Consider the following 27,250-nt stretch of genomic DNA (forward strand, 5'->3'; position numbering starts at 1 on the left):
GCAGCTTTATGTAGACCTTACGAGTGAAGGGTTACCTAGTACGTAGTGGAAGATCCTAAGAGGAGGAAGAACATTTCATAAAAATAAAATACTGAACCAATAAAACAGTGATCCTTTTTAGTTAAACCTATTCTAAATATATTCACAAGTCACCAAATAATTGATTTAAAAAAACACTATTCTGCAATGAAGGTCTACAGTAGCTTTAGCAGCACTTGGTGGAGCCGGAGGAGAGCTAGCTTCTGTCCTCCTCTGGGTACATCAAATCAAAATCAAATCAAATTTATTTATATAGCCCTTCGTACATCAGCTGATATCTCAAAGTGCTGTACAGAAACCCAGCCTAAAACCCCAAACAGCAAACAATGCAGGTGTAAAAGCACATCGACTTCAATACAAAACCTAGGAGGCTCTTATTTTTCACCCCCTTCCATAGACTTGCAACCTATCAGAGCTCCTGCAGCATGAACTGACATATTGTCCACCCAATCAAAGGATCGCAGAATGAATCTAGTACTGAAAGCATAAGCTTCAGATATCTAGCACTGCAGCGCATAAAATGTGTTGAGTAGTTGACTCATAGAAAGACAATAGTTGAACAAATTCATTTCTTCCAGAATAAAGGAGAAGCAAGAGAGAAAGAGCTAGCTGAATGCAACTAGCTAGTTTAGCGTACTCAAACAGAAAAGGATGTTAGCTAGCTGGCTATGGCTATCCAACACTGGAACTCTTCCAAGTCAAGATAAGCTTTAGGTTTGATTAATTTATTGCCAAAGGGGCCCGCCGATGTAACTGCTAAGCTGCTTTGACTGTATTGCATGATTGTAGTGGGTTTACAAATGCATTAGTATAGTAGCTACATTCTATGACCAAAAGTATGTGGACATCTGCTCGTTGAACATCTCATTCCAAAATCATGGACATTAATATGGAGTTGGTCCCCCCTTTGCTGCTATAACAGTCTCCACTCTTCCGGGAAGGCTTTTCACTAGATGTTGGAACATTTGTGTGGGGACTTGCTTCCATTCAGCCACAAGCGCAATTGTGAGGTCGGGCACTGATGTCGGGTGATTAGGCCTGACTTGCAGTCGGCATTCCAATTTCTCCCCAAGGTGTTCGATGGGGTTGAGGTCAGGGCTTTGTGCAGGCCAGTCAGGTTCTTCCACATCGATCTTAGGCTTGTGTGCAGCGGCCCGGCCACGGAAGCCCATTTCATGAAGCTTCCGACAAATAGTTATTGTGCTGACATTGCTTCCAGAGGCAGTTTGGAACTCGGTAGTGAGTGTTGCAACCGAGGACAGACTATTATTACACGCTTTACACGTCCAGTCCTGTGAGCTTGTTACCTACCACTTTGCGGTTGAGCTGTTGTTGCTCCTAGACGTTTCCACTTCACAATAACAGCACTTACAGTTGTCCGGGGAAGCTGTAGCAGGGCAGAAATCTGATGAACTGACTTGTTGAAAAGGTGGCATATTATGACAGTGCCACATTGAAAGTTACTGAGCTCTTCAGTAAATCCATTCTACTGTCAATGTTTGTCTATGGAGATTGTATGGCTGTGTGCTCGATTTTATACACCCGTCAGCAACGGTGTGGCTGAAATAGTCGAATCCACTAATTTGAAGGGGTGTCCATATACTTTTGTATATATAGTGTATGTTGACTATGATGCAGGCTGTGTGTAGTGGTTGGTAGTCATTATATGGCTTCTATTGTGTTACCAAACTCACTAAAAGTGAAAAACTATCGGCCTATATCGAATCTTCCATTCCTCTCAAAAATTTTAGAAAAGGTTGTTGCGCAGCAACTCAATGCCTTCCTGAAGAAAAACAATGTATACGAAATGCTTCAGTCTGGTTTTAGACCCCATCATAGCACTGAGACTGCACTTGTGAAGGTGGTAAATTACCTTTTAATGGCATCAGACCGAGGCTCTGCATCTGTTCTCGTGCTCCGAGACCTTAGTGCTGCTTTTGATACCATCGATCACAACATTCTTTTGGAGAGATTGGAAACCCAAATTGGTCTACACGGACAAGTTCGGGCCTGGTTTAGATCTTATCTGTCGGAAAGATCTTTTCTGTGAATGGTTTGTCCTCTGACAAATCAACTGTAAATTTCGGTGTTCCTCGAGGTTCCGTTTTAGGATCACTATTGTTTTCACTATATATTTTACCTCTTGGGGATGTCATTCGAAAACTTAATGTTAACTTTCAGTGCTATGCGGATGACACACAGCTGTACATTTCAATGAAACATGGCGAAGCCCCAAAATTGCCCTCGCTAGAAGTCTCAAATAAAACTGTGAAGGACCTCGGTGTTGCTCTGGACCCTGATCTCTCTTTTGACAAACATATCAAGAATGTTTCAAGCACAGCTTTTTTCCATCTACGTAACATTGCAAAAATCAGAAACTTTCTGTCCAACAATGATGTAGAAAAATGAGTCCATGCTTTTGTTACTTCTAGGTTAGACTACTGCAATGCTCTACTTTCCGGCTACCCCGGATAAAGCACTAAATAAACTTCCGTTAGTGCTAAATGCGGCTGCTAGAATACTGACTAGAACCAGAAAATTTGATCATATTACTTCAGTGCTAGCCTCCCTACACTGGCTTCCTGTCAAAGCAAGGGCTGATTTGAAGGTTTTACTGCTAACCTACAAAGCATTACATGGGCTTGCTCCTACCTATCTCTCTGATTTGGTCCTGCCATACATACCTACACGTACGCTACGGTCACAAGACGCAGGCCTCCTAATTGTCCCTAGAATTTCTAAGCAAACAGCTGGAGGCAGGGCTTTCTCCTATAAAGCTCCATTTTTATGGAATGGTCTGCCTACCCATGTGAGAGACGGAAACTCGGTCTCAACCTTTTAAGTTTTTACTGAAGACTCATCTCTTCAGTGGGTCATATGATTGAGTGTAGTCTGGCCCAGGAGTGTGAAGGTGAACAGAAAGGCTCTGGAGCAACGAGCCGCCCTCGCCGTCTCTGCCAGGCCGGTTCCACTGAGATTGCCTGCCTCTAACCCTGTTACAGGGGTTGAGTCACTGGTTTACTGGTGCGCTTTCATGCCGTCCCTAGGAGGGGTGCGTCACTTGAGTGGGTTGAGTCACTGATGTGATCTTCCTGTCTGGGTTGGCGCCCCCCCTTGGGTTGTACCGTGACGGAGATCTTTGTGGGCTATACTCGACCTTGTCTCAGGATGGTAAGTTGGTGGTTGAAGATATCCCTCTAGTAGTGTGGCTGCTGTGCTTTGGCAAAGTGGGTGGGGTTATATCCTTCCTGTTTGGCCCTGTCCCGGGGTATCATCGGATGGGGCCACAGTGTCTCCTGACCCCTCCTGTCTCAGCCTCCAGTATTTATGCTGCAGTAGTTTGTGTCGGGGGGCTAGGGTCAGTTTGTTATATCTGGAGTACTTCTCCTGTCTTATCCGGTGTCCTGTGTGAATTTAAGTATGCTCTCTCTAATTCTCTCTCTCTCACTCGGAGGACCTGAGCCCTAGGACCATGCCTCAGGACTACCTGGCATGATGACTCCTTGCTGTCCCCGGTCCACCTGGCCGTGCTGCTGCTCCAGTTTCAACTGTTCTGCCTGCGGCTATGGAATCCTGACCTGTTCACCGGACATGCTACCTGTCCCAGACCTATTATTTGACCATGCTGGTCATTTATGAACATTTGAACATCTTGGCCATGTTCTGTTATAATCTCCAAACGGCACAGCCAAAAGAGGACTGCCCCTCCCCCCCATAGCCTGGTTCCTCTCTAGGTTTCTTCCTAGGGAGTTTTTCCCAGCCACCGTGCGTCTACATCAGCATTGCTTGCTGTTTGGGGTTTTAGGCTGGGTTTCTGTACAGCACTTTTGAGATATCAGCTGATGTACGAAGAGCTATATAAATAAATTTGATTTGATTTATTGGCTTGGAAAGCTTTTTTAGCCTGGTCATAGAAAGCTGAAAGCTGAAGCCCACAAGCGAACGGAAAAGGTGTGAGAAGGAATTATATATATATACACACACAAGGAGGAAAGTGAACTATGTTTGTGTGTGGTCAGGGGCGTCTTCGTTCCGCTGATTCTGTTGAAAAACTTTTCTTAAAAACGTCAGCAAACGGAACATACCTGAATTTGTCCAATAGAAACTCTCATTTGCAAGGGATGGACTAACGATTACATCCTAGATCAGTGTCACTGTCTGTCACCTTGATAACTTAAAATTGTCTCGACCTGTGCACCTACGTTGTAAACTTTCATTCATAGGCTAGGTTGTAGCAACCTCATGATGGGCACAGGGAAAATGAGTATCATGTAGTAGCCTAAACCTATCGATATTACATTGAGCTGGGTGAATGGAATATGAATGACAGTCATCCAATATGCTGTAATAGACATAAGGCCACACTCATTAACAAGGAAAATACTCCATCTTAAAAACGGCACCGACCGCCACTGCCAGTACGGTACCTGTATGTGTGACAATGTGTCTCTCTCTGTCCCCTTCTTTGTCAGGCGGGCAATGTGCTCTCTACCGGACAGAGTCAGGTAGTCGTAGCAACCGCCAGGAACGTAAACTGCAAGGAGAAAACCAAACACACTTATGAACCACTTGTAATAGGATGGCACATTTGGCATGTACAGAGAATGATGTACCACATAGAAAGAGACATACCCATATGGAGAGTAGTGCCTCTCAGTATCCTCCATAGCAAGGCCCGTGCGCTCCTCACTACAGCTCCCTGTTGACTGATGGGGGAACTGCAGCCCGTCCTCTCACCATTCACAAACTCTGACTCACTCAGGTCTGAGCAAAGACACATCAACAAATCCAGGAAGAGGGAGATCTGCAGATAATAAATAACCATGGAAAGAAAGACAATGAAGGGATGTAACAGAGGATAAGGCTGTATCAGAATAAAACCAGCTTTGTGTAAACCTAGAAAAAAACAGAACAGTGTTTGAGGGGGGAGGGTGCAAAGATATGGAAGAGTGAAATTGATACAGAAGATGAAATGGAGCGTGACAGGCACAAAGAGAGGTAATGAAAATTAGAATTAGAAATGAGAAGTAAAGATGAAGACTGCATACCTGAATGGGTGGTGCCCCAGAGTCCATGCCCATGTACGTGCAGCCGTCAAGGGGAGGGGTAACATGGGCCTTCAGCAATCGCTCGAGTACCCTCCTGCAGAAGAACACAGGCCCTGACACCTGAAGGGAGTTACATCATTACATGTGTTGCAGGCTCATAAAATAAAACAAGGTTATTTTATCACATACAGTAAACACAAGAGGTACAGTGAAATGGGTTGTTTCACAGGGTCAGCCAGCACCCCTGGAGCAAATTAGGGTTAATTGCCTTGCTCAAGGGCACATCATTTGCACCTTGTCATCTCGGGTATTCGAACCAGTAACCTTCGAGTTACTGACCCAATGCTCTAACCGCTAGCCTACCTGCCATCTAGGTATTCCCATGACTCTTTTTATTGAAGGAAAAAATACATTTCTGGATATTTTCCTATATTCACTATCTTTGACTTACCAGTGGCACCATCCCATCAGGCTGTGCGGCTCGGCGAATCCGCTCCTCTGACCCCTTGTAGATGATGTCACATACTCTACCCTATGAGCAGAGAAAAACCACCATTTGACACTACTTATGAATGATCATCTTCATGCAGACAATGTGTACAGTGCCTTCAGAAAGGATTAATTGGCTTATTCCACTTTGTTGTGTTACAGCCTGAATTCAAAATACAAAAACATTCTCACCCATCTACACACAAGACCCAATAACGACAAAGTAAAAACATGTTTTTAGTTTCCAAATGTATTGAAAATTAAATACAGAAATCTCATTCACATAAGTATTCACTCCTGAGTCAATACTTTTGTAGAAGCACCTTCCGCGGTGATTACAGCTAAGAGTCTTTTTGGGTAAGTCTCTAAGAGCCTTCTACACCTGGACTGTGCAACATTTGCCAATAATTATTTTCAAGATTCTTCAAGCTCTGTCAAATGAGTTGTTGATCATTGCTAGACAACCATTTTCAGGTCTTGCCATAGATTTTCAAGTAGATTAATTCAAAACTGTACAGTCAGCTACTCAAGAACATTCACTGTCGTGGTATTGGTAAGTAACTCCCGTGTAGATTTGGCCTTGTGTTTAAGGTTATTGTCCTACTGAAAGGTGAAATTATCTCCCAGTGTCTGGTGGAAAGCAGACTGAACCAGGTTTTCATCTACGATTTTCCCTGTGCTTAGCTCCATTACATTTATTTTTTATCCTTAAAAACTTCCGTCCTCAACCTCTCTGAACCACCCATACCGGATCCGGGATAATTGTCATCAGCAACGCTGAAAAGCATAGCGCCACAGTCAAATAATATTGCTAGAAAATATTCATATTCATGAAATCACAAGTACAATATTGCAAAACACAGCTTAGCCTTTTGTTAATCCACCTGTCGTCTCAGATTTTGAAATTATGCTTTACAGCGAAAGCAATACAAGCGTTTGTGTAAGTTTATCGATCGCTCGACAAAACAATAAGTACACTTAGCTTCAGGTAACTTGGTCACGAAAATCAGAAAAGGAATCAAATGAATAATTTACCTTTGATGATCTTCGGATGTTTTCACTCACGAGACGCCCAGTTAGACAACAAATGTTATTTTTGTTCCATAAAGATATTTTTTATATCCAAATACCTCCGTTAGTTTGGTGTGTTATGCCCAGGAAAACACCGGAGAGAGCGGTCATGACAATGCAGACAAAAATTCCAAATTATATCCATAATGTCCACAGAAACATGTCATTTTTTATAATCAATCCTCAGGGTGTTTTTCAAATATCTATTCGCTAATGTATCACCCGGGACAGTTGGCTTTTCACTTGGACCGGGAGTAACAATGGCCGCCTTTCTCTTTTGCGCACAACTCACTCTGAGAGCCCCCACCTATCCACTTACGCAATGTGGTCGTTCACGCTTATTCTTCAAAATAAAAGCCTGAAACTATGTCTGAAGACTGTTGACACCTTGAGGAAGCGATAGGGAAAGGAATCTGGTTGATATCCCTGGGAGGCTATGGAACATCGAGTTTTCAAAATAGAAGCCACTTCCTGGTTTGATTTTTCTCAGGGTTTCGCCTGTAATATCAGTTATGTTATACTCACAGACAATGTTTTGACAGTTTTGGAAACTTTAGAGTGTTTTCTATCCTAATCTGTCAATTATATGCATATTCTAGCATGTGGTCCTGAGAAATAGGCTTTGGGAATTTAACTAAACTTTGGGAACGTTATTTTTCCAAACATAAAAATAGTGCCCCCTAGCTTCAAGAGGTTAATGATTACAAGCATACCCATAACATGATGCAGCCCCCACTATGCTTGAAAATATGGAGTGGTACTCAGTAATGTGTGCACTGGATTTGCCAAACATAACTCTTTGTATTAAGTACAAAAAGTGAATTCTCTCCGCCATATTTGTTTGCAATGTTGCTGTAGTGCCTTGTTGTACAGGGTTACTTCTTTTCACTACCAGTTAGGTTAGTATTGTGGAGTAACTACAATGTTGTTGATCCATCCTCAGTTTTCTCCTATCACAGCCATGAAACTGTTTTAGTCAACATTGGCCTCATACTAATCTACCAATAGGTGCCCTTCTTTGTGAGGCACTGGCACTGGAAATCCTCCCTAGTCTTTGTGGTTGAATGTGTGTATGAAATTCACTGCTCGACTGAAGGACCTTACTAGGGATTAACACAGGTAACCGGGATCACTCTTCACATTTCCCGAAAAAATAAAAAATAACCAAAATATTCCCTCAATGTCGCAATAATGCAATACCACAAAATACACAACATGCACAGCAGCAGATTGGATAATATGCCACGACATTTTTTTGCCAAACAGGTTATTGAATAGAAGGTCTTTAGCCTAGCGTATTTACTTCACACAAAGTTGCCATTAATTCAAAGCACACGCATAATTGACACTGCACACGAGACCAGAATGCAGTTTAGAGTGTTAAGTTCTAATTCTCAGAGTAAAACGCTTAACCAAGTTTATTCTTCCCAAAGGGTCAATATAGCTGCATTCAGACAAAAACATTTTTCACACAAGCACTGATATTTAACTGTTCCTCATAGGCTGAGTCCCCTCCTACTCATCTGTACAAATGTCATTGTTTACTGCTAGGCAGGACACTGGTGATACAGGCAAAAAACGTATATTTCTCCCTTAAGGTGACCTGACCTCAACCCCCCTCCATCACCAATCCATGGCTCTCTCCCCTTATCAATGCCTGCCACATGTGATCGCTTCCCTGCACTCAGCACATTCCAAGCTTAAATTGCACACTATATACCTTCCTCCTATAACCCTTAACTTCTGGTGTAGACCCTCCACTATATACCTTCCTCCTACAGATACCCATTACCTTCTGGTATAGACCCTACACTATATACCTTCCTCCTATAACCATTAACTTCTGGTGTAGACCCTCTAAACCCCAGCACTGCCTCAGTGACATAAGTATATTTCATATTCTCAGAACCCAACGAGAGTTTATCAGAGTGGAAAATTCAATCCAGGTCCGATCCAAGCCCGGTGAGTTGAAGCCCGAGCCGACATCACAGAAATTAAATGAGCCCAAACCCCCCCGCAAAAAAAAGCCAGATTTCTAGAAAATAGTTAGCTATATTGACTTAAACTGGTGTTGAGAACAATGCGGTATAGGCGGGCGGCAGCACAGTTTGGAGATGAGAAAACAGCCATTGGGCCTTGAAAAGGCACAGAGAGAGGAAAACTCCCCCTTAGTTATGATCAACTGAATGATGAGAATATTGGAATGATGTAGGCTAATCTAATTAAAATAATGTAGTAAATTCTAACTGAAACTCCCAAAGTCATATACAAACTGGTGTACTAATTTAAAGCAATTGTTGTGTGTTGTCACCTAGATGATCATTTCAGCACCTCTTTGATTGGGACAGCACCGTTGGGCTGACTTGAGACAAGTTTGGGGTGCCCGTGTAGATAAATCCATCAATGTCAGATCTTTGTCTTCACGGAATCTCAGTTTGGATATTTGGTAACAATTAGGCTGGGAAAATGTTAGCTAAGTTGAGGTGAGTGCTAATTATCACCTTTATTCTAGATTGGTCATACATTATATTACCTGTTCAGGACATTTTGCTAGCATATAATACAAGTGGATTTTGGGCTTCACTCGTGTAGTAGCCAGTCCTACTCCCGACCAAAAGCCTGTCTGATAATCAAACAAAAAAAATCCATAGACTGCATTATCAAAGCATGTTTCGCCTACGTATGTCAAAATACCACTAGAACATTTCCCCCGCTTCTCTGTGCTGTCTCATATTGCTGCCCATATGAGAGCGTCGTTTGAGAATGTGTGATCAGCAAACGGTATGAGAGTAGATATGGATATTTTTAACAGAATTGGTCCCCGTATAAGAGACCTTAATATTTAAAACAACCTCTCTTCATCTCCCACGTTATTCATGAGCTGATCTGCTATCTGTATAATCGTCAACTCGATTTTAACAAATAGGAGATATTCTGTCATTCATGGGAGGTTATCTAGCAAACATATCAACTTTGGTGATTTGACTTTTATTTAACTGGCATTGCAAAGTTTGTATGATTCGACAACGCTATGGCCTACTCGGGGTGAGCTCTGTGCGTCCTGAGCAAGCTCTGTGTCGAGATAGCCTAGGCCTACTACTGAAATAATTAAGGAACATGATAATGCTCTGAATTTATGAAAGGCCTGTTCACAATTAATGTCAGTGATGATCAAAGCTACTCTATCATTACGAAATATCAGTTTCACTTGCTGTGAAATCTTTACATAGGAGGTGCAACTAAGAAGGCAAAGTGGCGCAGCAGCAATCTTATTTTGGGAGAACCCTGACCATATCTTGGTTTCAAACACTTTAAATTGGCACTTACAGTTTCTGTGGTATTTCCCGGGACACTCGGGATGAATTATTCCCGGTATTGAAACTTGGTAGATTTCCGGAAAAATATTCATCCCTTACAGATAAATTGTACGTGTGGACTAAAGAGATGAAGTAGTCATTCAAAAATCATATATATTATTGCACTTATGCAACGTATTATAATAATAATAATAAATATATGCCATTTAGCAGACGCTTTTATCCAAAGCGACTTACAGTCATGTGTGCATACATTCTACGTATGGGTGGTCCCGGGAATCGAACCCACTACCATGGCGTTACAAGCGCCATGCTCTACCAACTGAGCTACAGAAGGACCACGTGTACATGTGTACAGTATGTACTTTTTGTAACCATGGTTCCATTGAAACAGAAGTTCATGTCTCGCTTTACTGTGGGCTATACAGTGACATTAGGGATGATATGTTATGTCAGCTTTCCAGACAAAATTAGCATTTTAACAGTCTGGATGAAAATAAGAATTTGTGTCAACTTTTATCAGGTAACAATGTAAATGTCTGCGGCAAAGCCTGCAACCTAATCTTTCAACTGAGATGTTTCTTTATAAGCGTCTACCTGTCCCTTTATTATACTGTATTTTTGTTTTTTTGGTTTATGCATACATGTGTATGTATAGATGATGTAATGTAACATAAATTACGCCTGTACCATGTTTGATAATGATTGTCTTTTAGTGTCTTAAAACTCAATTAGAGTGATCCACAATGTGGTTTAAAAAAATCTGTATTTGGAATTAGTATATAATTGTGGAGATAGAGATAGACATGAATACACGCACTTTATTATGTGACTTGTTAAGCAAATGTTTACTCCTGAACTTATTTAGGCTTGCCACAACAAAAGGGGTTGAATACTTGACTCAAAACATTTGTAAAAAAATGGCATTATGGGGTATTGTATGTAGGCCAGTGACAAAAGAAATCTTCATTTTATCCATTTTAAATTCAGGCTGTAACAACAATGTGGAAAAGGTCAATGGGTGTGAATAGTTTCTGAAGGCACTGTATCTAAAGTTTGTCATTCCATTCAGTAAGAGACATATCCTTAAAAGTGATGTACCTGCTCATCAGCAAAGTAGACTCCATGATTGGCGGCGTAAGAGATATCACCAGGTAGTGCCAACACACGGACCCCAGAAAAACCCTCCCATGACATTTCTGAAAGACAGAAGAGAAATAATATTAAGGGACAGTGGGGGGAGACCGGTTAAAAAAAAAATGGTTAAAATATAATCTGAATGGAATTATAGAGAAGATCTAACTGAAGGTAGTCGGCATGGTCAGGATCATGTCAGTGCTGCACACCCAAACACCCGGGGGAGAACCAGGGCACACCTACAGATGGATCAAACAAGGCAGAGACAAAAAACTGTGAGGCAGACAACACAACAAGTGAGTTCGGCCATTGACCCAAAAAAATGTAGGTAGGTAATTTGTTCTTGACCTGGGCCCAGATTCACAAAACACTTCTTATGCAAAAACTTCAGAAGCTTATTAAGAAAAGAAAACAAGTTCGTAAGTGCAATTCCTCAACAATATTTTAAGATTAAACCATTTTCTTATGAACTTCTCAAATATCTTGTTGCTAGGCAACCATTTTAGCTAGCAAATGGCAATCATGTTAGCATATTTCTTATTGAGATTACTGTTCTTAAACATGTTTTGGGGTTTAAAATAATCAATACTGAAACTTTCAGGTGAAGTTTGTCAGTGAATTAAACATGTTCAATAGCTTTCACGAGTTTCCAAGAACTTTATTTTCAATAATCTTCTTCCTTTTTGCTTAATAAGAGAAACATAAGAAATAGCACAATGTAACGCTCGTCTGATGAAGGAGTGGACCAAAGCGCAGAGTGGTACATGTTCATGATATTTATTTAAATCTGAACACTAGAACAAAAATAACAAAGCGAGAATTGAACAGTTCTGTAAACTAAAACAACTACCCACAAACCCAGGTGGGAAAAGGCTACCTAAGTATGATTCTCAAATCAGAAACAACGATAGACAGCTGCCTCTGATTGAGAACCACACCCGGCCAAACACAAAGAAATAGAAAACATAGAAATAAAGAAACTAGAATGCCCAGCCTAGTCACACCCTGGCCTAACCAAAATAGAGAATAAAAACCTCTCTATGGCCAGGGCATGACACACGAGAACATTTCCAACAACCTTTTTAGGAATAGCAACTTTGCTTAATGTTCTTCTTAAGTCTATAGTTAAAAGGAAAAAATGTCAGTGAAAAAGACATTTCTTAAGGTTTTGTGAATCTGGGCCCTGGTTACGTTAAATGTATTCAAAAAGCACTGACCCCAAACATAGAGCCTTGTGGCGCACCATATTCAAAGCAATTGATTAATCAGTTTATTATGTACATTATTTTAAAATCAGAAGTACTAACCAAATTTGGGCTAAGAGAGAATGGTATAGTCAATGTTGTAACCAGTTTATCATACCCAAAATCGCAGCTAATACAAACAAAGTCCATGGACATGACACACAAAACAAACATCAACAAATTAACTATTTATCAATAAAAGACTATATAGACCTACTAAAAACACAAACAATTCACTATGGGCTAATAAATTGTTTTAAGAAAAAACAGAAAGCATTTGGTTTCAAGATTCAGAACAACCTGCTATTACTGTAATTACATTGGTAGCAATTATTTATTTCAGGAAGCACCGCCCCAACGCATTATATTTCACAGCGAAGGTTGCAGCAGAAGTTAACTCCTTTGTCGGCGACTCTTTCATCCGCGTGTGCATGATTGGCTGGGGAACAAATCGGGTAAAGGCTCTCATATTGGGTCCCTAATGCCCTAAAACACATGGTTCACATGGGAAGAATATTGTATATACACACTTGTTGTTATGGGCAGACTATTGTATAAAATAAATATGTGCTGCATTCACGGTCTTCCTTTTCAGATGGAATAAATACAACGGGGTTGGGCAAATAACTTAAAATGTCATCCATAAGCCTACTAATGAATTAAAAACATGCACATGAAGAAAAGCAATTTCAGGCCTCCCGATTGGCGCAGCGGTCTAAGGCACTGGCATCGCAGTGCTTAAGGAGTCACTACGGATCCGGGTTCGATCCCGGGCTGCGTTGCAGCCGGTCGCGACTGGGAGAACCATGAGGCATCTCATAATTGACCTAGCATCATCGGGTTAGGGGAGGGTTTGGCCGGCATGTCCTTGTCCCATCGCGCTCTAGCAACTGTGTGGTGGGCCAGCTGTGAGCAGTGAGGCTTGGTCGTGTTTCGGAAGACTCATGGCTCTCGACCTTCGCCTCTCCCGAGTCCGTCCAGGAGTTGCAGTGAAGGGACAAGCCTATAACTACCAATTGGGAAGTAAAATGGGGTAAAAAGTAGTTTTTTTTAAGTAAAAAAAAAATCATAAAATACACATCAACCTTGTAATAATGAATTTTCTTTCAATTTGATAAATAGAAGATAATTATCAATATAACAGAACTAGGCCTATGATATTTCCTTCCGACCCCGTATGGGCCATCAGCGGGACAAAAGTATTGCTGCGTCTATGAGGTAGTGCCCTATTAATGGCAGCACCGCTTTATCAAAGGTCCATATTGATATTTTAGGCTATGCCGTGAAACCAGTTTTCATGGGCACACAAATCCAAAATGACGCATGCAACTGCTAAATCAAATGCTTCTAGACCGAAAGTCACCTAACTTAAGTGGTTCTTCTATAGGCTATGCGTAGGCTAATAAACCTACTTGTTGAATGCGCATTTGGTGTCCAGCTGATAGTTGACAATATCCATAGGCCTAACTATCAGCTGATCCAGGAAATATTTTTCTGAACAACAGTTAAGTGACAATCAGCTGTTGTGATATAGCATGCAATGCAAAAACAGCCGGTGCGGAAAACGTCAGAAGTCAGTCCAGAATATTTTGATGTCTCGATCGTTGCTTCAGTTAAGTTGTGAATCACAACTTCACTGGCACAACGAACGAGACATCAACATTTTGAATCCAATGCCCCTACATTTATGTTGATTATCTGCTTGATTTACAGCACAGTCTAGAAGATTTAACAGAGAAAGTATGGAGGTAATGAGTTTGTGTTTGATGTGGATGCTACCATGATTACGGATAGTTCTGAATTAATTGTGAATAGTGATGAGTGAGATAGTTACACGCATAAATATCATACCCTAAAATGGTGTAACAGTGCAAGGTTAGCATGTCTTGGGGGTATTATATTTGTGTGTCTAACTCTCTCACTCACAATTCATTCAGGACTATCTGTAATCATGGTAGCATCCACATTAATGTAGAAGTGTTTATAATAAAAGTGACTCCAAAAGGACAATACATTACCCACCATTCATTTAAATTGGGCACAAAACAATCTGAAACAACCAAAATGAACAGCAAATGCATTCAACAAGTTTATAGAGTCACAAGCTTGACGTAAAATTAGCCAACAACGTCTCCTATGGGCACAAACCCACTGTCGCTGGACCAGACAGGACTGGCAAAAAGTGCTCTTCACTGACAAGTCGCGGTTTTGTCTCACCAGGGGTGAAGGTCGGATTTGCGTTTATCGTTGAAGAAATTAGCGTTACACTGAGGCCTATACTCTGGAGCGGGATCGATTTGGAGGTGGAGGGTCCGTCATGGTCTGGGGCGGTGTGTCACAGCCTCCTCGGACTGAGCTTGTCATCATTGCAGGCAATCTCAATGCTGTGTGCATTACAGGGAAGACATCCTCCCCCCTCATGTGGTACCCTTCCTGCAGGCTCATCCTGACATGACCCTCCAGCATGACAATGCCACCAGTCTTACTGCTCGTTCTGTGCGTGATTTCCTGCAAGACAGGAATGTCAGTGTTCTGCCATGGCCAGCAAAGAGCCCCCCATCCCATTGAGCACGTCTGGGAACTGTTGGATCAGAGGGTGAGGGCTAGGGCCATTCCCCCCAGAAATATCCAGGAACTTGCAGGTGCCTTGGTGGAAGAGTGGGGTAACATCTCACAGCAAGAACGGGCAAATCTGGTGCAGTCCATGAGGAGGAGATACACTGCAGTACTTAATGCAGCTGGTGGCCACACCAGACTGACTGTTACTTTTGACCACCCCTTTGTTCAGGGACACATTATTCCATTTCTGTTAGTCATATGTCTGTGGAACCTGTTCAGTTTATGTCTTGGTTGTGAATCTTGTTATGTTCATACAAATATTTACATGTTAAGTTTGCTGAAAATAAACGCAGTTGACAGTGAGGACATTTCTTTTTTTGCTGAGTTTATGTCTAGTATGCTGCTGCATAAGTGATGTAATATGTCAGGGAAATGTGTATACTGTAGCTAAGATAGTATTACTCAGTGTATGTTGTGTAGTAAGCAGTTAGTAGCCTATGTGCCTCATGCTAAGAATGTGGTCCCCCCCCCCCCCCTTAGAACTTAGCTTACTGTTCTGACTTGGTGGTGCACATGTAGCCTATAGCCAGTTTTAGAGCAATTTAATAATCAAATATTGTAACAGCTTTCATTGCCTACTTACCCGTTCACATTGTAAGCTCTTTCATAGTTTATTTTATTAAACTAGGCAAGTCAGTTATGTGCAAATTCTTATTTACAATGATGGCCTACCAAAAGGCCTCCTGCGGGGATGGGGGCTGGGATTAAAAATAAATACAGGACCAAACACACATCAGGACAGGACACCCCACAACACTACATACAGAGAGACTTAAGACAACAACATAGCATGGTAGCAACAACATGGCAGCAGCACAAAACATGGTACAAACATTATTGGGCAAAGACAGCAGCACAAACGGCAAGGTAGAGACAACAATACATCATACTGACAGTTGTGGCTGCTTTGCAAGTGTCCATGATTGAGTCTTTGAATGAAGAGATGGAGATAAAACGGTCCAGTTTGAGTGTTTGTTGCAGCTCGTTCCAGTCGCTAGCTGCAGCGAACTGAAAAGAGGAGCGACCCAGGGATGTGTGTGCTTTGGAGACCTTTAACAGAATGTGACTGGCAGAACAATTGTCTGCTTAAGTGCCCCTGTTAATTTAGCCTACAGCCAGTTTTAGAGAAAATTAATCATTGAATATTGTAACAGCTTTCATTGCCTGCTTATGTGCCCGTTAATAATTTAGCATACTGTTCAGACTAGGTGTACAGGGAGAATACTGTAAGAATGTTCTGAATTATTCCATTTAATCGTTTCTTACTTTGTGTGTTATAATTATCTCTGGTGCTTTTCTCCACGAGGAGGGTGGTAAGTTACAGACTCAACAACATTATATTAGTACTAGACCCATGTAATTCCAGTTGATATTGCAAGGGTTGTTTTGTTTGCTCAATGAGCTGCAGTGCGTATGTATATTGTCTATAAAAGTGGATCCTCGTGATTGTATTTTCCTTCCTTTTTACTTACTTACTTTATTGCCCCCATGGGGAAATTTTGTTGCAGTGTCATGTACACGTTTAAAGTGGTGTTTAAATACCAAACAAAATTGACAATACAACTTTCATAACAGTGACAAAAAAAAAAAAATAAAAATGTTTTATTGGTAAGACTTACGGAGTCAATAGGAACATTAGCCCAAGCTATTTAGGAGGGATATCACACCTGGCACAAATGATTGTCTAGTTCTGTTTTTCCTGCTGAGGGGTGCCCTATATCTGTGCCCAGTTGGGAGTAGTTCAATGTCCGGGTACAGACCGCACAGACCAAATAAAATACTTCAAAATGGAAGGCTAACCGCTGAGTTACTTAAAGAAGAGTCAAGTTAAGGCCTCAAAATTTTCCTGAATTTATCTGAACTCCTCTCATTGTCCATTTCAAAATTGCTGCAAGAATAGGCCTACCTCATCGCAGCTCGTTTGCTTGCACTTGCTTATACTTCAGAGCTAAGTGTTAATTATAAAGAACAAACATTGTGAATTTATTGAACATAAATGTAATAATGTCTTGTGCATAGTTCAAAAGTCAAAACTCATTCCGATATTCATTGTTATTGAAGGAGAACGCAGTTCTTATCCAGTTACACAAATGGATTTACACATGCTAAAATCGCCACTGTTATCGTCACACTCAATGACGGAAGGAAGGTAGCTTGAAAACCTGAGAAAATATTACAGAGCAGCCTGTATTAATGGATGACACCAAGCCACTTGTACCAACTGCCCCATTAACGGAGAAGTAATCCCACTCCAGGACCAGAGTAGGAGCCCCTTAGTCTAGATGGTGTCTCCGACAAATAGGATTATGGCTAACCTGATTGGAAAGGCAGTCAAGCAGCATATCCAGGCAGCAGACAGGTCCCTGCACAGTCTGAGCTGGCTTTTCCACAGGTAGCCAGCAGAAGGCCCTGCCACAGCTATCCCAGGGAAAGTCACGTCCCTGCAGAAAGACAGGAGAGTTGGGGAGAGAGAAAAATACAGAAGAGAGATTACTCCCATGTCCATGTGAATAATAATAAATGAAATCTCACAATTGAAAGCTCATTCCTGATCCATTCAGTCTCTCTGCCCCACTCTCTCCTTCTCCCCGTCCCCTGCTACCCCTCCAGTCTTACCGTGTGCAAGATCAGGATACGGGCATCGTCAAGGACATCCGCGGTAACAACCTGAAAACAACATTGGATAAGTGCATTGTTCAGCTCCACAATTAATATACCCCAACAAGAGGTTTACACCATAATACAGTAACAGTCAAGACAATAATATTGTGTAATTTCAGTTACAGGAATATATTCCATCTGTAAAGTATACAAAAATGTAATCAATCTACAAATACTATGGTCTGAAACTAAAATGCACAAACTGACTCACAATATTTGCAGTGGAATTTGTCCTTCGTCTCTATCTTCTCTCTTTATGATATTTTATGGACATATTGTCTGGAGTCACTTACAGTGTATCCAGCTCTGGCACTCAGGTGCTCGGCTGCCACCAGCAGTGCATTGAGAGTGGCTCCCCCACTGCCCAGTCCAGGCTCCTGGGGGTCTGACACAGTGAGCAGTAACGTCCCCTGTAAGAGACCTCCACGCTGCTGCCGGACCTCCAGCTCTGAGACAAACACACCCTTTCTTTAAACAGTGAAGCTAAAACTTTTAATTTGGCTCTATAGTTCAGCATTTCAGATCAAATGAGGAGACCGTACTGAATGTAACCTTTTATTTGAGGATCTTTTCATATAAACAGTGCCTTTGGAAAGTATTCAGACCCCTTTACTTTTTCCACAGTTACATTTCAGGTGCATCTTGTTTCCATTGATCATTTTTTAAAATATTTCTACAACTGTGGTAAACTAAATTGATTGGACATGATTTGGAAAGGCGCACCCTGTCTACATAAGGTCCCACAGTTGACAGGCATGTCAGACAAAAACCAAGCCATGAGGTCGAAGGAATTGTCCATAGAGCCCCCCAAGAACACAGTGGCCTCCATCATTCTTAAAAGGAAGACGTTTGGAACCACCAATCAGGACTTTATGGTAGAGTGGCCAGACAGAAGCAAGTAAAAAGGCATATGACAGCCCGCTTGGAGTTTGCCAAAAGGCACCTAAAGGACTCTCAGACCATGAGAAACAGCAAAGTAGAGAGAGATCCTTGATGAAAACCAGCTCCATTAACACTCAGGACCTCAGACTGGGGCAAAGGTTCACCTCCCAACAGGACAATGACACTAAGACAATGCAAGAGTGGCTTCAGGACAAGCCTCAATGTCCTTGAGTGGCCCAGCCATAGCCCAGACCTGAACCCGATCGAACACCTCTGGAGAGACCTGAAAATAGATGTGCAGGGACGCTCCCCATCCAACCTGACAGAGCTTGAGATGATCTGCAGCGAAGAATGGGAGAAACTCCAAATACAGGTGTGCCAAGCTTGTAGCATCATACCCATGAAGACTCGAGGCTGTAATCGCTGCCAAAGGTGCTTCAACAAAGTACTGAGTGAAGGGTCTGAATACTTAAATGTAAGAACAGTTTATTTTTAATAAATGTTGCTTTGTCATTATGGGGTATTGTGTGTAGATTGATGAGGGGGAAAAACAATTTAATACATTTTCGAATAAGGCTGTAACGTTACAGGCTGACTACACCTTTCGCGTCCCATGCGTGAGCATTGCAAAATACATTTTGAAATCTATATTATTCAATCATTGCACCCACAATGCTCGCACGTGCCAACAAGCTTCTGCGTTGCCAAGGGCTAAAATAGAAGTCAGTTCTATTTGTGACGCAGATTGCGCTGCAACTCCTATCTCCTCATTGGTTTATAGGAGCAGGTACCCACACGCTATCTCCTCATTGGTTATACCCACGTGGGTGACTGAAAGACGAACGAGGTCAGTGGCAGTAATGCACCTAATTTATGAAAGTTGCCAATCGCAATATAAAGTCAAGAGAAAAAAAAAGCCTAGGAGGAGAGATAACCGTTTTATGTGTGGATTAATTGTCCAAGTAGAAGACCTTGTGCATTTCAGGTAAAATAACAACTCAATGTTTATATCCCAGGACAAATTAGCTAGAAACAGCAAGCTAGCTAGCTGAATTGCCATAAATATTTAAAGCTTTTCGACCTGTCCCCAAATTAATATAATTGGTTCAAAGTTTGTTTTGGTATTTTAACCTGCGTGTCATGATCGCATTTGGTGTGGGGGGACAAAATACATTTATGCACAATGGCGCGCATCTCATTTTACAGATGCGATGGATCATTGGGGATCATTTAATATTCCCATATTTTGTTGTTCAGTGAAATCATGTGAAGTGAACTCATTTAAAAAGTTCAACTCAGAAATAAAAACAATTTAGTTACATTTGAAGGATTTAAATCATTTGCAATGTCTACTTATGTTAAGGTAAAATGTTATGTTTGTCTCCATAAGATATGGTAAATATATCCAATGCAAAAAACATCACATTTAAAATGGTATTAATATTCATTTGCATATTTCCGTTAATTCGCATATATTCCCACGTTAAGTTTCCACCTCTGAATATTCCCCAAAATGTGCAGAGTCCAATAGCGACAAGCTTTACACCACTCCAGCCGACGCTTGGCATTGCGCATTGTGATTTTAGGCGTGTGTGCAGCTGTTTCGCCATGGACAACCATTTCATGAAGCTCCCGACGAACAGTTATTGTGCCGACGTTACTTCCAGAGGCAGTTTGGAACTCGGCAGTGAGTGTTGAAACTGAAAAAATACAATTTTTTACAAGCAACGCTCTACAGCAGTCTGCGGTCCCATTCTTTGAGCTTATGTGGCCTACCACTTTGCGGCTGAGCCATTGTTGCTCCTAGACGCTTCCAATTCACAATAACAGCACTTACAGTTGACTGGGACATCTCTAGCAGGGCAGAAATTTGACTAACTGACTTGTTGGAAAGGTAGCATCCTATGACGGTGCCACGTTGAAAGTCACTGAGTTCTTCAGTAAGACCATTATAGACAAACATTGGAAGTATAGAGATTGCATGGCTGTGTGCTCAATTTTATACACCGGTCAGCAACGGGTGTGGCTGAAATAGCCAAATCCACTAATTTCAAGTGGTGTCCACGTACACAAAGTATATGTTTTACCATTTAGAAATGAAATTACTTCATGCATTTAGTCCCCCCCACTACTACACAAAACCAGGGAACTCATCAAGAGGGTCCTCCAAGAAGTGTTCCTGCAGGTGTTACTTTTGCCTGCAATTCAGATCTTCTGCCATAGTGTAGCAGGGCTTTAGGTCAACAACATGCACCTTCCTGACATCTTCCGCGTTTCCTCCAAAGAGACCAAGTAGTTCACCGGGCCCAACTTCTGCACCACAAAGAAAGGACCTTTCCATCTCCTAGCTTGTTTTGCAGTAAACTGCTTGGACGCCTTTGACAGATGAGAACGGATCATGAGACTCAGGTGGGAAACACACGTCTCGCCTGTTTGTCATAGTTTATGAGCTGTCGTTGTTTGGCTCGCAAGGTATGGTGGTGGTGGACTGCATCAAATGCTGGGCAGTCAGATGAAAACGGGGGAACTTTGCAAGACTCATCGGATCTTCTAGTGGTCTTCCCAGGTGGTAAAGATCTCCATTCGCAGAATTAGAGCAATGGTTGAAGCAGTGGCTTTGCGGAGTGGAAACAACGTAGTAGTCCACAACCACCAATAAGAATTCATTCCTGGTTCCCCGCCTGGGAGGAAAATTCCCAGCATTTCTTTGGGATGGTTCACAACGGTCTGCTGGAGTTTCCCGGCAGGTCTGCCAACGTCTGGTTTGTATTTCTAGCAGACACTGCTGCACAAACATCTTGGTATCGACCCACATGCCTGGCCAGTACACCACCTCATGTAATCTTCGGTCGGTTTTGAAGACTCCAAGATGGCCACTCATGGGGTTGGCATGATAAGCTTGGATCATTTGGTCAGTCAATGTAGAGGGGACTAAGACACAGTAAGGGGTGCACTGAAGTGGCTGTGCCCTCCACACACATAATCCAGAGGAAAATAATAATGCATACACTTAGTGGTAGTGATAGTGCTGCACAATGGATGACAAACGTTGGCAGTCTCTGTAATCTGAGGGCATCTGGTACAACATTCAGTTTTCCTTTGCGATACTCAACGATGAAGACCAAGTATGATTGGCCAGCGAATGAGACAGCTGTTGGTCTTGCCTGATGTCAGAACCCACCGCAGCGTTGGTCTGTGACAGCATTGAAGACCTTGGCCTCCAAATAGTAGCTCCATTTCTCCAGAGCCCAGACCACAGCGAGGCACTCCCGTTCATTTGTTGACAAATTCCTCTTGGCGCAATTCAGGGTTAGACTTGCATTGGCAAGAACTTCTTCTGTTCCAGATCCTGTTGGTTGAGCAAAGACTGCTCCGAGTCCTGTTTGACTTGCATCTGTGTACTCTAGGAAATGGGGCATTCAGCTTAGGATGTCCAAGCACTGGAGGAGCAATGAGACTGTTTTTGAGTGCTTCAAATGCAGGAGTCCATTGGAACTTCACCACCTTCTTCTTAAGGTGATTGAGTGGTTCAGCTAACTTTGAAAAGTCAAGCACAAACCTGTGGTACCATCAAGCCATACCCAGGAAGCTCTGAACAGCCATCAGGGATGTGGGAATTGGGAGCCCCTGCACTGCTGCAACTTTGGCTGGATCTGCATGGATACCTTCTGCATTAATTACATGACAAAGGAACTTGAGTTCAGGCAAGCAGAAATGACACTTCAAGTTCAGGGTCAAAGCTGCAGATAATCAGTGACAGAGGAATAGATTATGTCATCCAGATACACAATTTTCCCCCCTCAGATCTCCCAGGGAAGTCTCCATCAGCCTTTGAAAGGTTGCGGGAGTGTTCTCCAAACCAAAAGGCATGCATTTGAATGAGTACAAACCAGCTGGGGAAATGAACACAATCTTGTTCTGAACGGCGGGATTCATTGCCACCTGCCAATATCCGATGTTAAGATCCAGATTACTAAAGAAGGAATAAGGACAACTCGAGAAGCCCATCTGGAAAAGGAAGGTTCCACAACTACAGTCACCAACATACTCTCAAGCTGTTCATTGAGAAATCAGGGTTAACAGGGTTACATAAAAAAATATTTAAAAAATTCTGACAGCTCATTCAATGTCTCCATAGTAGACTGTGTAAACCTGTGTGAAGTTAGCCACAATACTGAAATTTGCGGTTCAAAATCGAAATGTATTAGTCGAGTACACATTTGCTATTGCAGGTGTAGCAAAATGCTATGTTTCTAGCTCCAACAGTGCAGTAAAATCTAACAACAACAATAAACATTACACCCCCAAAAAAAAACTATTTAACAAAAGTAGAAATATTAGAACGAGCAATGTCAGATTCTGGAATATAAATATATGATTGTCCATAATGTCAGTACAAACAGTATATGAATAGAAAAGGTTGAGCCTTGACCAGAATAGAGTATCAGTCAGAAGTTTGGACACACCTACACATTCAATGTTTTTTTTATATTTTTTACTCTTTTCTACATTGTAGAATAATAATTAAGACATCAAAACTACAAAAAAAACATATGGAATCATGTAACCAGCAAAAAAAGGGTTAAACAAATCCAAATATATTTGTATTTGAGATTATTCATAGTAACCACCCTTTGCCTTGATGACAGCTTTGCACAATCTTGGCATTCTCTCAACCAGCTTCATGTGGTAGTCACCTGGAATGCATTTCAATTAACAGGTGTGCCTTGTTAAAAATGATTTTGCTGAATTTCTTTCCTTCTTAATGCGTTTGAGCCAATCAGTTGTGTTGTGACAAGGTAGGGGTGGTATACTGAAGATGGTCTTTTACAAAATAGGGCTAAGTCCATATTATGGCAAGAACATCTCAAATAAGCAAAGAGAAACGAAGGTCCATCATTACTTTAAGACATGAAGGTCAGTCAATACGGAACATTTCAAGAACTTTAAAAGTTTCTTCAAGTGCAGTCACAAAAACCATCAAGCGCTATGATGAAACTGGCTCTCATGAGGACCGCCACAGGAAAGGAAGACACAGTGTTACCTCTGCTGCAGAGGAAAAGTTCATTAGAGTTAGCAGCCTCAGAAATGGCAGCCCAAATAAATGCTTCAGAGTTCAAGTAACAGACATCTCAACATCAACTGTTCAGAGGAAACTGCTCTGAATCAAGCCTTCATGATCAAATTGTTGCAAATAAACCACTACTAAAAGGATGCCAATAAGAAGAAGTAACTTGCTTGGGCCAAGAAACACGAGCAATGAACATTAGACTGGCCTCCCGGGTGGCGCAGTGGTTAAGGGCGCTGTACTGCAGTGCCAGCTGTGCCATCAGAGTCCCTGGGTTCGCGCCCAGGCTCTGTCGTAACCGGCCGCGACCGGGAGGTCCGTGGGGCGACGCACAATTGGCCTAGCGTCGTCCGGGTTAGGGAGAGCTTGGTCGGTAGGGATGTCCTTGTCTCATCGCGCACCAGCGACTCCTGTGGCAGGCTGGGCGCAGTGAGCGCTAACCAAGGTTGCCAGGTGCACGGTGTACCCTCCGACACATTGGTGCGGCTGGCTTCCGGGTTGGATGCGTGCTGTGTTAAGAAGCAGTACGGCTGGTTGGGTTGTGTATCGGAGGACGCATGACTTTCAACCTTTCTCCCGAGCCCCTACGGGAGTTGTAGCGATAAGACAAGATAGTAGCTACTACAACAATTGGATATCACAAAATTAGGGAGAAAAAAAATGGGTAAAAAAAAAAAAGAACATTAGACTGGTGGAAATCTGTCCTTTGGTCAGATGAGTCCAAATTTGAGATTTTTGGTTCCAACTGTTAAGTCTTTGTGAGATGCCGGGTAGGTGAACGGATGATCTCCACAAGTGTGGTTCCCACCGTGGAGCATGGAGGAGGTCTGATGGTGCTTTGCTGGTGACACTGTGATTTATTTAGAATTCAAGGCACACTTAACCAGCAGGGCTACGACAGCATTCTGCAGCGATACGCCCTCCCATCTGGTTTGTGCTTAGTGGGACTATCATTTGTTTTTCAACAGGACAATGACCCAACACACCTCCAGGCTGTGTAAGGGTTATTTGACCAAGAAGGAGAATGATGGTGTGCTGCATCAAATGACCTGGCCTCCACAATCACCAGACCTCAACCAAATTGAGATGGTTTGGGATGAGTTGGACCGCAGCATGAAGGAAAAGTAACCAACAAGTGCTCAGCATATGTGGGAACTCCTTCAAGACTGTTGGAAAAGCATTCCAGGTGAAGCTGGTTGAGAGAATGCCAAGAGTGTGCAAAGCTGTCAAGGCAAAAGGTGGCTACTTTGAAGAATATAAAATATTTACATTTGTTTAACACTTTTTTGGTTACTACATGATTCCATGTGTGTTATTTTGTAGTTGAGGCAGTCAGTCACATTTGGGGATGTTTTTTTCTCACCCTGTTCAGAGAAATTAGTCATTGAATTTGTTAGCTTCATGTCCCATCCTACATCCTGATATCACCAAGTTCTGACCACTAGGTGGTGTTGCTATTATGATGTGATTATTTGTTTTTAAAGAATCACCCCATATTAAAGGGATAGTTCACCCAAATGACATATTGTTTTCCTTACTATGCAAGCAGTATATGGAGAAGGTATGACAACGACCCATTTTGTTTACCTGGAAACTATTTAAGAATGATAACTTTTCAAGACAATGGTACAATATTAGCATGTCTGGGCTTCATACCCAAATCTATAAGTAACATCATTGAGTTACACAATCAATTGTAAGATACTTCTGGATGATTTGGACATGAAGCATGAAAATGCTAATATACTGTAGGTACCATTGATTTGAGCCACAAATACTAAATAGTTAGAATTTTGAAACAGTGGACAACAAAACAAAATGGTTAACATGTAATTTGGGTGAATTATCCCTTTAACATTGTTAGCATTGCTGTCTTTTTTATTTGATTTTTTATTGGGGGAGGAGGGGGAGGAGTTTATCAGCTTCTTTTTTTAGAAATAATTTTAGAAATAATAAGGAATAACTCATCTGAAACTGGATCAGTCAAATGACTTACGCACAGGAGCACGCACCAACAACCTTCACTTGTGCATTGAGCGTGGGAAATGCGCTTTACAAATAAAAGGTTATACCAATGCAATTATGCAGACTAATAGATCCACAGTGGGATTTTAAATGTTTCTTAACTGTTCTGTTTTATCAAATTAATAAAGAATGTATTTTTAAGTTATATAACAAGACTTTTATTTTGACAGCTCATTCACAATCCTGCTTCAATAGTTTCAGATTGGTAAACACGAGAGTAAAATTAAGTTTAGTAACTTATTCTTCAGTAAATTTAATAGACTTAGGCCTACAGAAGGCTACGCATGCATCTAGTCTATTCCTCATCTTTTGCATTATTAGACTACAGTGGGCAACTGTGCATTACTGTAAACAAGAAGAGAAATAAGAGACTCACCTCTTTGAAAGGCGTAAACGCTATCTTTATGTTGACAGGTCAAGACTACTACAGTCCAGCTGAACACCTGCTCGCTTGACATGTTGACGTATTTATGAAAACAATATATCTTCCAAATGAGCCACGAAAGTAGTCTGCTGTCTTCATACACGGAACATTTAGCCTGATTTACCAATCTAAACTAAAACGCCATTGGCGGAAAGTAACAGGAAGCAAACATTACGTCGATGCAAACAATGCTAAACCCGTTCAACCAAGGCAATAGCTAAAGAGACTACACTGTGCTATTCTTGCAACAATGTAGCTCTCGAATGAGTGGAGACCGCAAAATCAATCGTTTGCGCGACCAGTTCTTCTTCTTTGATGAGGTTTAACGGCGGTTGACATCCAATAAATGTTGATTACCGCCACCTACTAGACTGGAGTATAACTCCCTTATTCTTTGCCAATTTTTTCTACTCCACCCCCCCCCCCAAATAATAATAATAATAATAATAAAACAAATACCCTACCATCTAACACTACACTCACAATTAATAATAATAAATACCATACTTCACTATTTAAATCTATTTAGTCCAAATTAAGGCCAACAGCCTGAGAGGATGGGACACCACCACTCAACACACACTGTAACTCTTCTGATGTCAAGTCTCGCACACCCAAACACCTCTCTGCAGTTGCCACCACAACCTCTATTTTCTGCAACTTACATTCCATCCCTGCAGTACAGTTGATGAACATAAATGCCATAAATGCCCAAAATCAAATCTTACTGAAACATAGACCACCAGTCAAAAGTTTGGACACACCTACTCATTCAAGGGTGTTTCTGTATTTTTACTATTTAATACATTGTAGAATAATAGTGAAGACATGAAAACTATGAAATTGCACATATGGAATCATGTATTAACCAAAAAAGTTTTGTTTTAAAGTGTTAAACAAATAATAACATATTTTATATTTGATATTCTTCAAAGTAGCCACCCTTTGCCTTGATTACAGCTTTGCACAGTCTTGGCATTCTCTCAACCAGCTTCACCTGGAATGGATTTCCTACATGATGAGCAATTGGCTGCTTTTCCTTCACTCTGTGGTCCAACTCATCCCAAATAATCTCACCTGTACATAGCCCACCTATAATTTAGCCCAAACAACTACCTCTTTCCCAACTGTATTTAATTTATTTATTTATTTTGCTCCTTTGCACCCCATTATTTTTATTTCTACTTTGCACATTCTTCCATTGCAAAACTACCATTCCAGTGTTT

At 41.6% G+C, this 27,250-nt stretch overlaps 1 protein-coding gene across 1 annotated transcript in view; it reads right to left on the reverse strand.

The window, feature by feature from the left end:
* The window catches only part of LOC124040748 (L-fucose kinase), a 39,498-nt gene extending 13,175 nt beyond the window's left edge, over positions 1–26,323 (reverse strand). The window contains exons 1-10 of the mRNA XM_046357840.1: positions 25,977–26,323; positions 17,919–18,073; positions 17,581–17,631; positions 17,280–17,405; positions 11,268–11,340; positions 11,066–11,163; positions 5,539–5,619; positions 5,088–5,207; positions 4,672–4,843; positions 4,467–4,573 (exon numbers count right to left, since the gene is read on the reverse strand). Of these exons, the coding sequence (XP_046213796.1) occupies positions 4,467–4,573; positions 4,672–4,843; positions 5,088–5,207; positions 5,539–5,619; positions 11,066–11,163; positions 11,268–11,340; positions 17,280–17,405; positions 17,581–17,631; positions 17,919–18,073; positions 25,977–26,058 (1,065 nt within the window). The 5' untranslated portion in view covers positions 26,059–26,323. The remainder of the gene's footprint in view (positions 1–4,466; positions 4,574–4,671; positions 4,844–5,087; positions 5,208–5,538; positions 5,620–11,065; positions 11,164–11,267; positions 11,341–17,279; positions 17,406–17,580; positions 17,632–17,918; positions 18,074–25,976) is intronic.
* Positions 26,324–27,250: the final 927 nt, after the last annotated feature.

This window comes from Oncorhynchus gorbuscha, linkage group LG01 (genome assembly GCF_021184085.1).
Source record: "Oncorhynchus gorbuscha isolate QuinsamMale2020 ecotype Even-year linkage group LG01, OgorEven_v1.0, whole genome shotgun sequence".
Taxonomy (NCBI): Eukaryota; Metazoa; Chordata; class Actinopteri; order Salmoniformes; family Salmonidae; genus Oncorhynchus; species Oncorhynchus gorbuscha.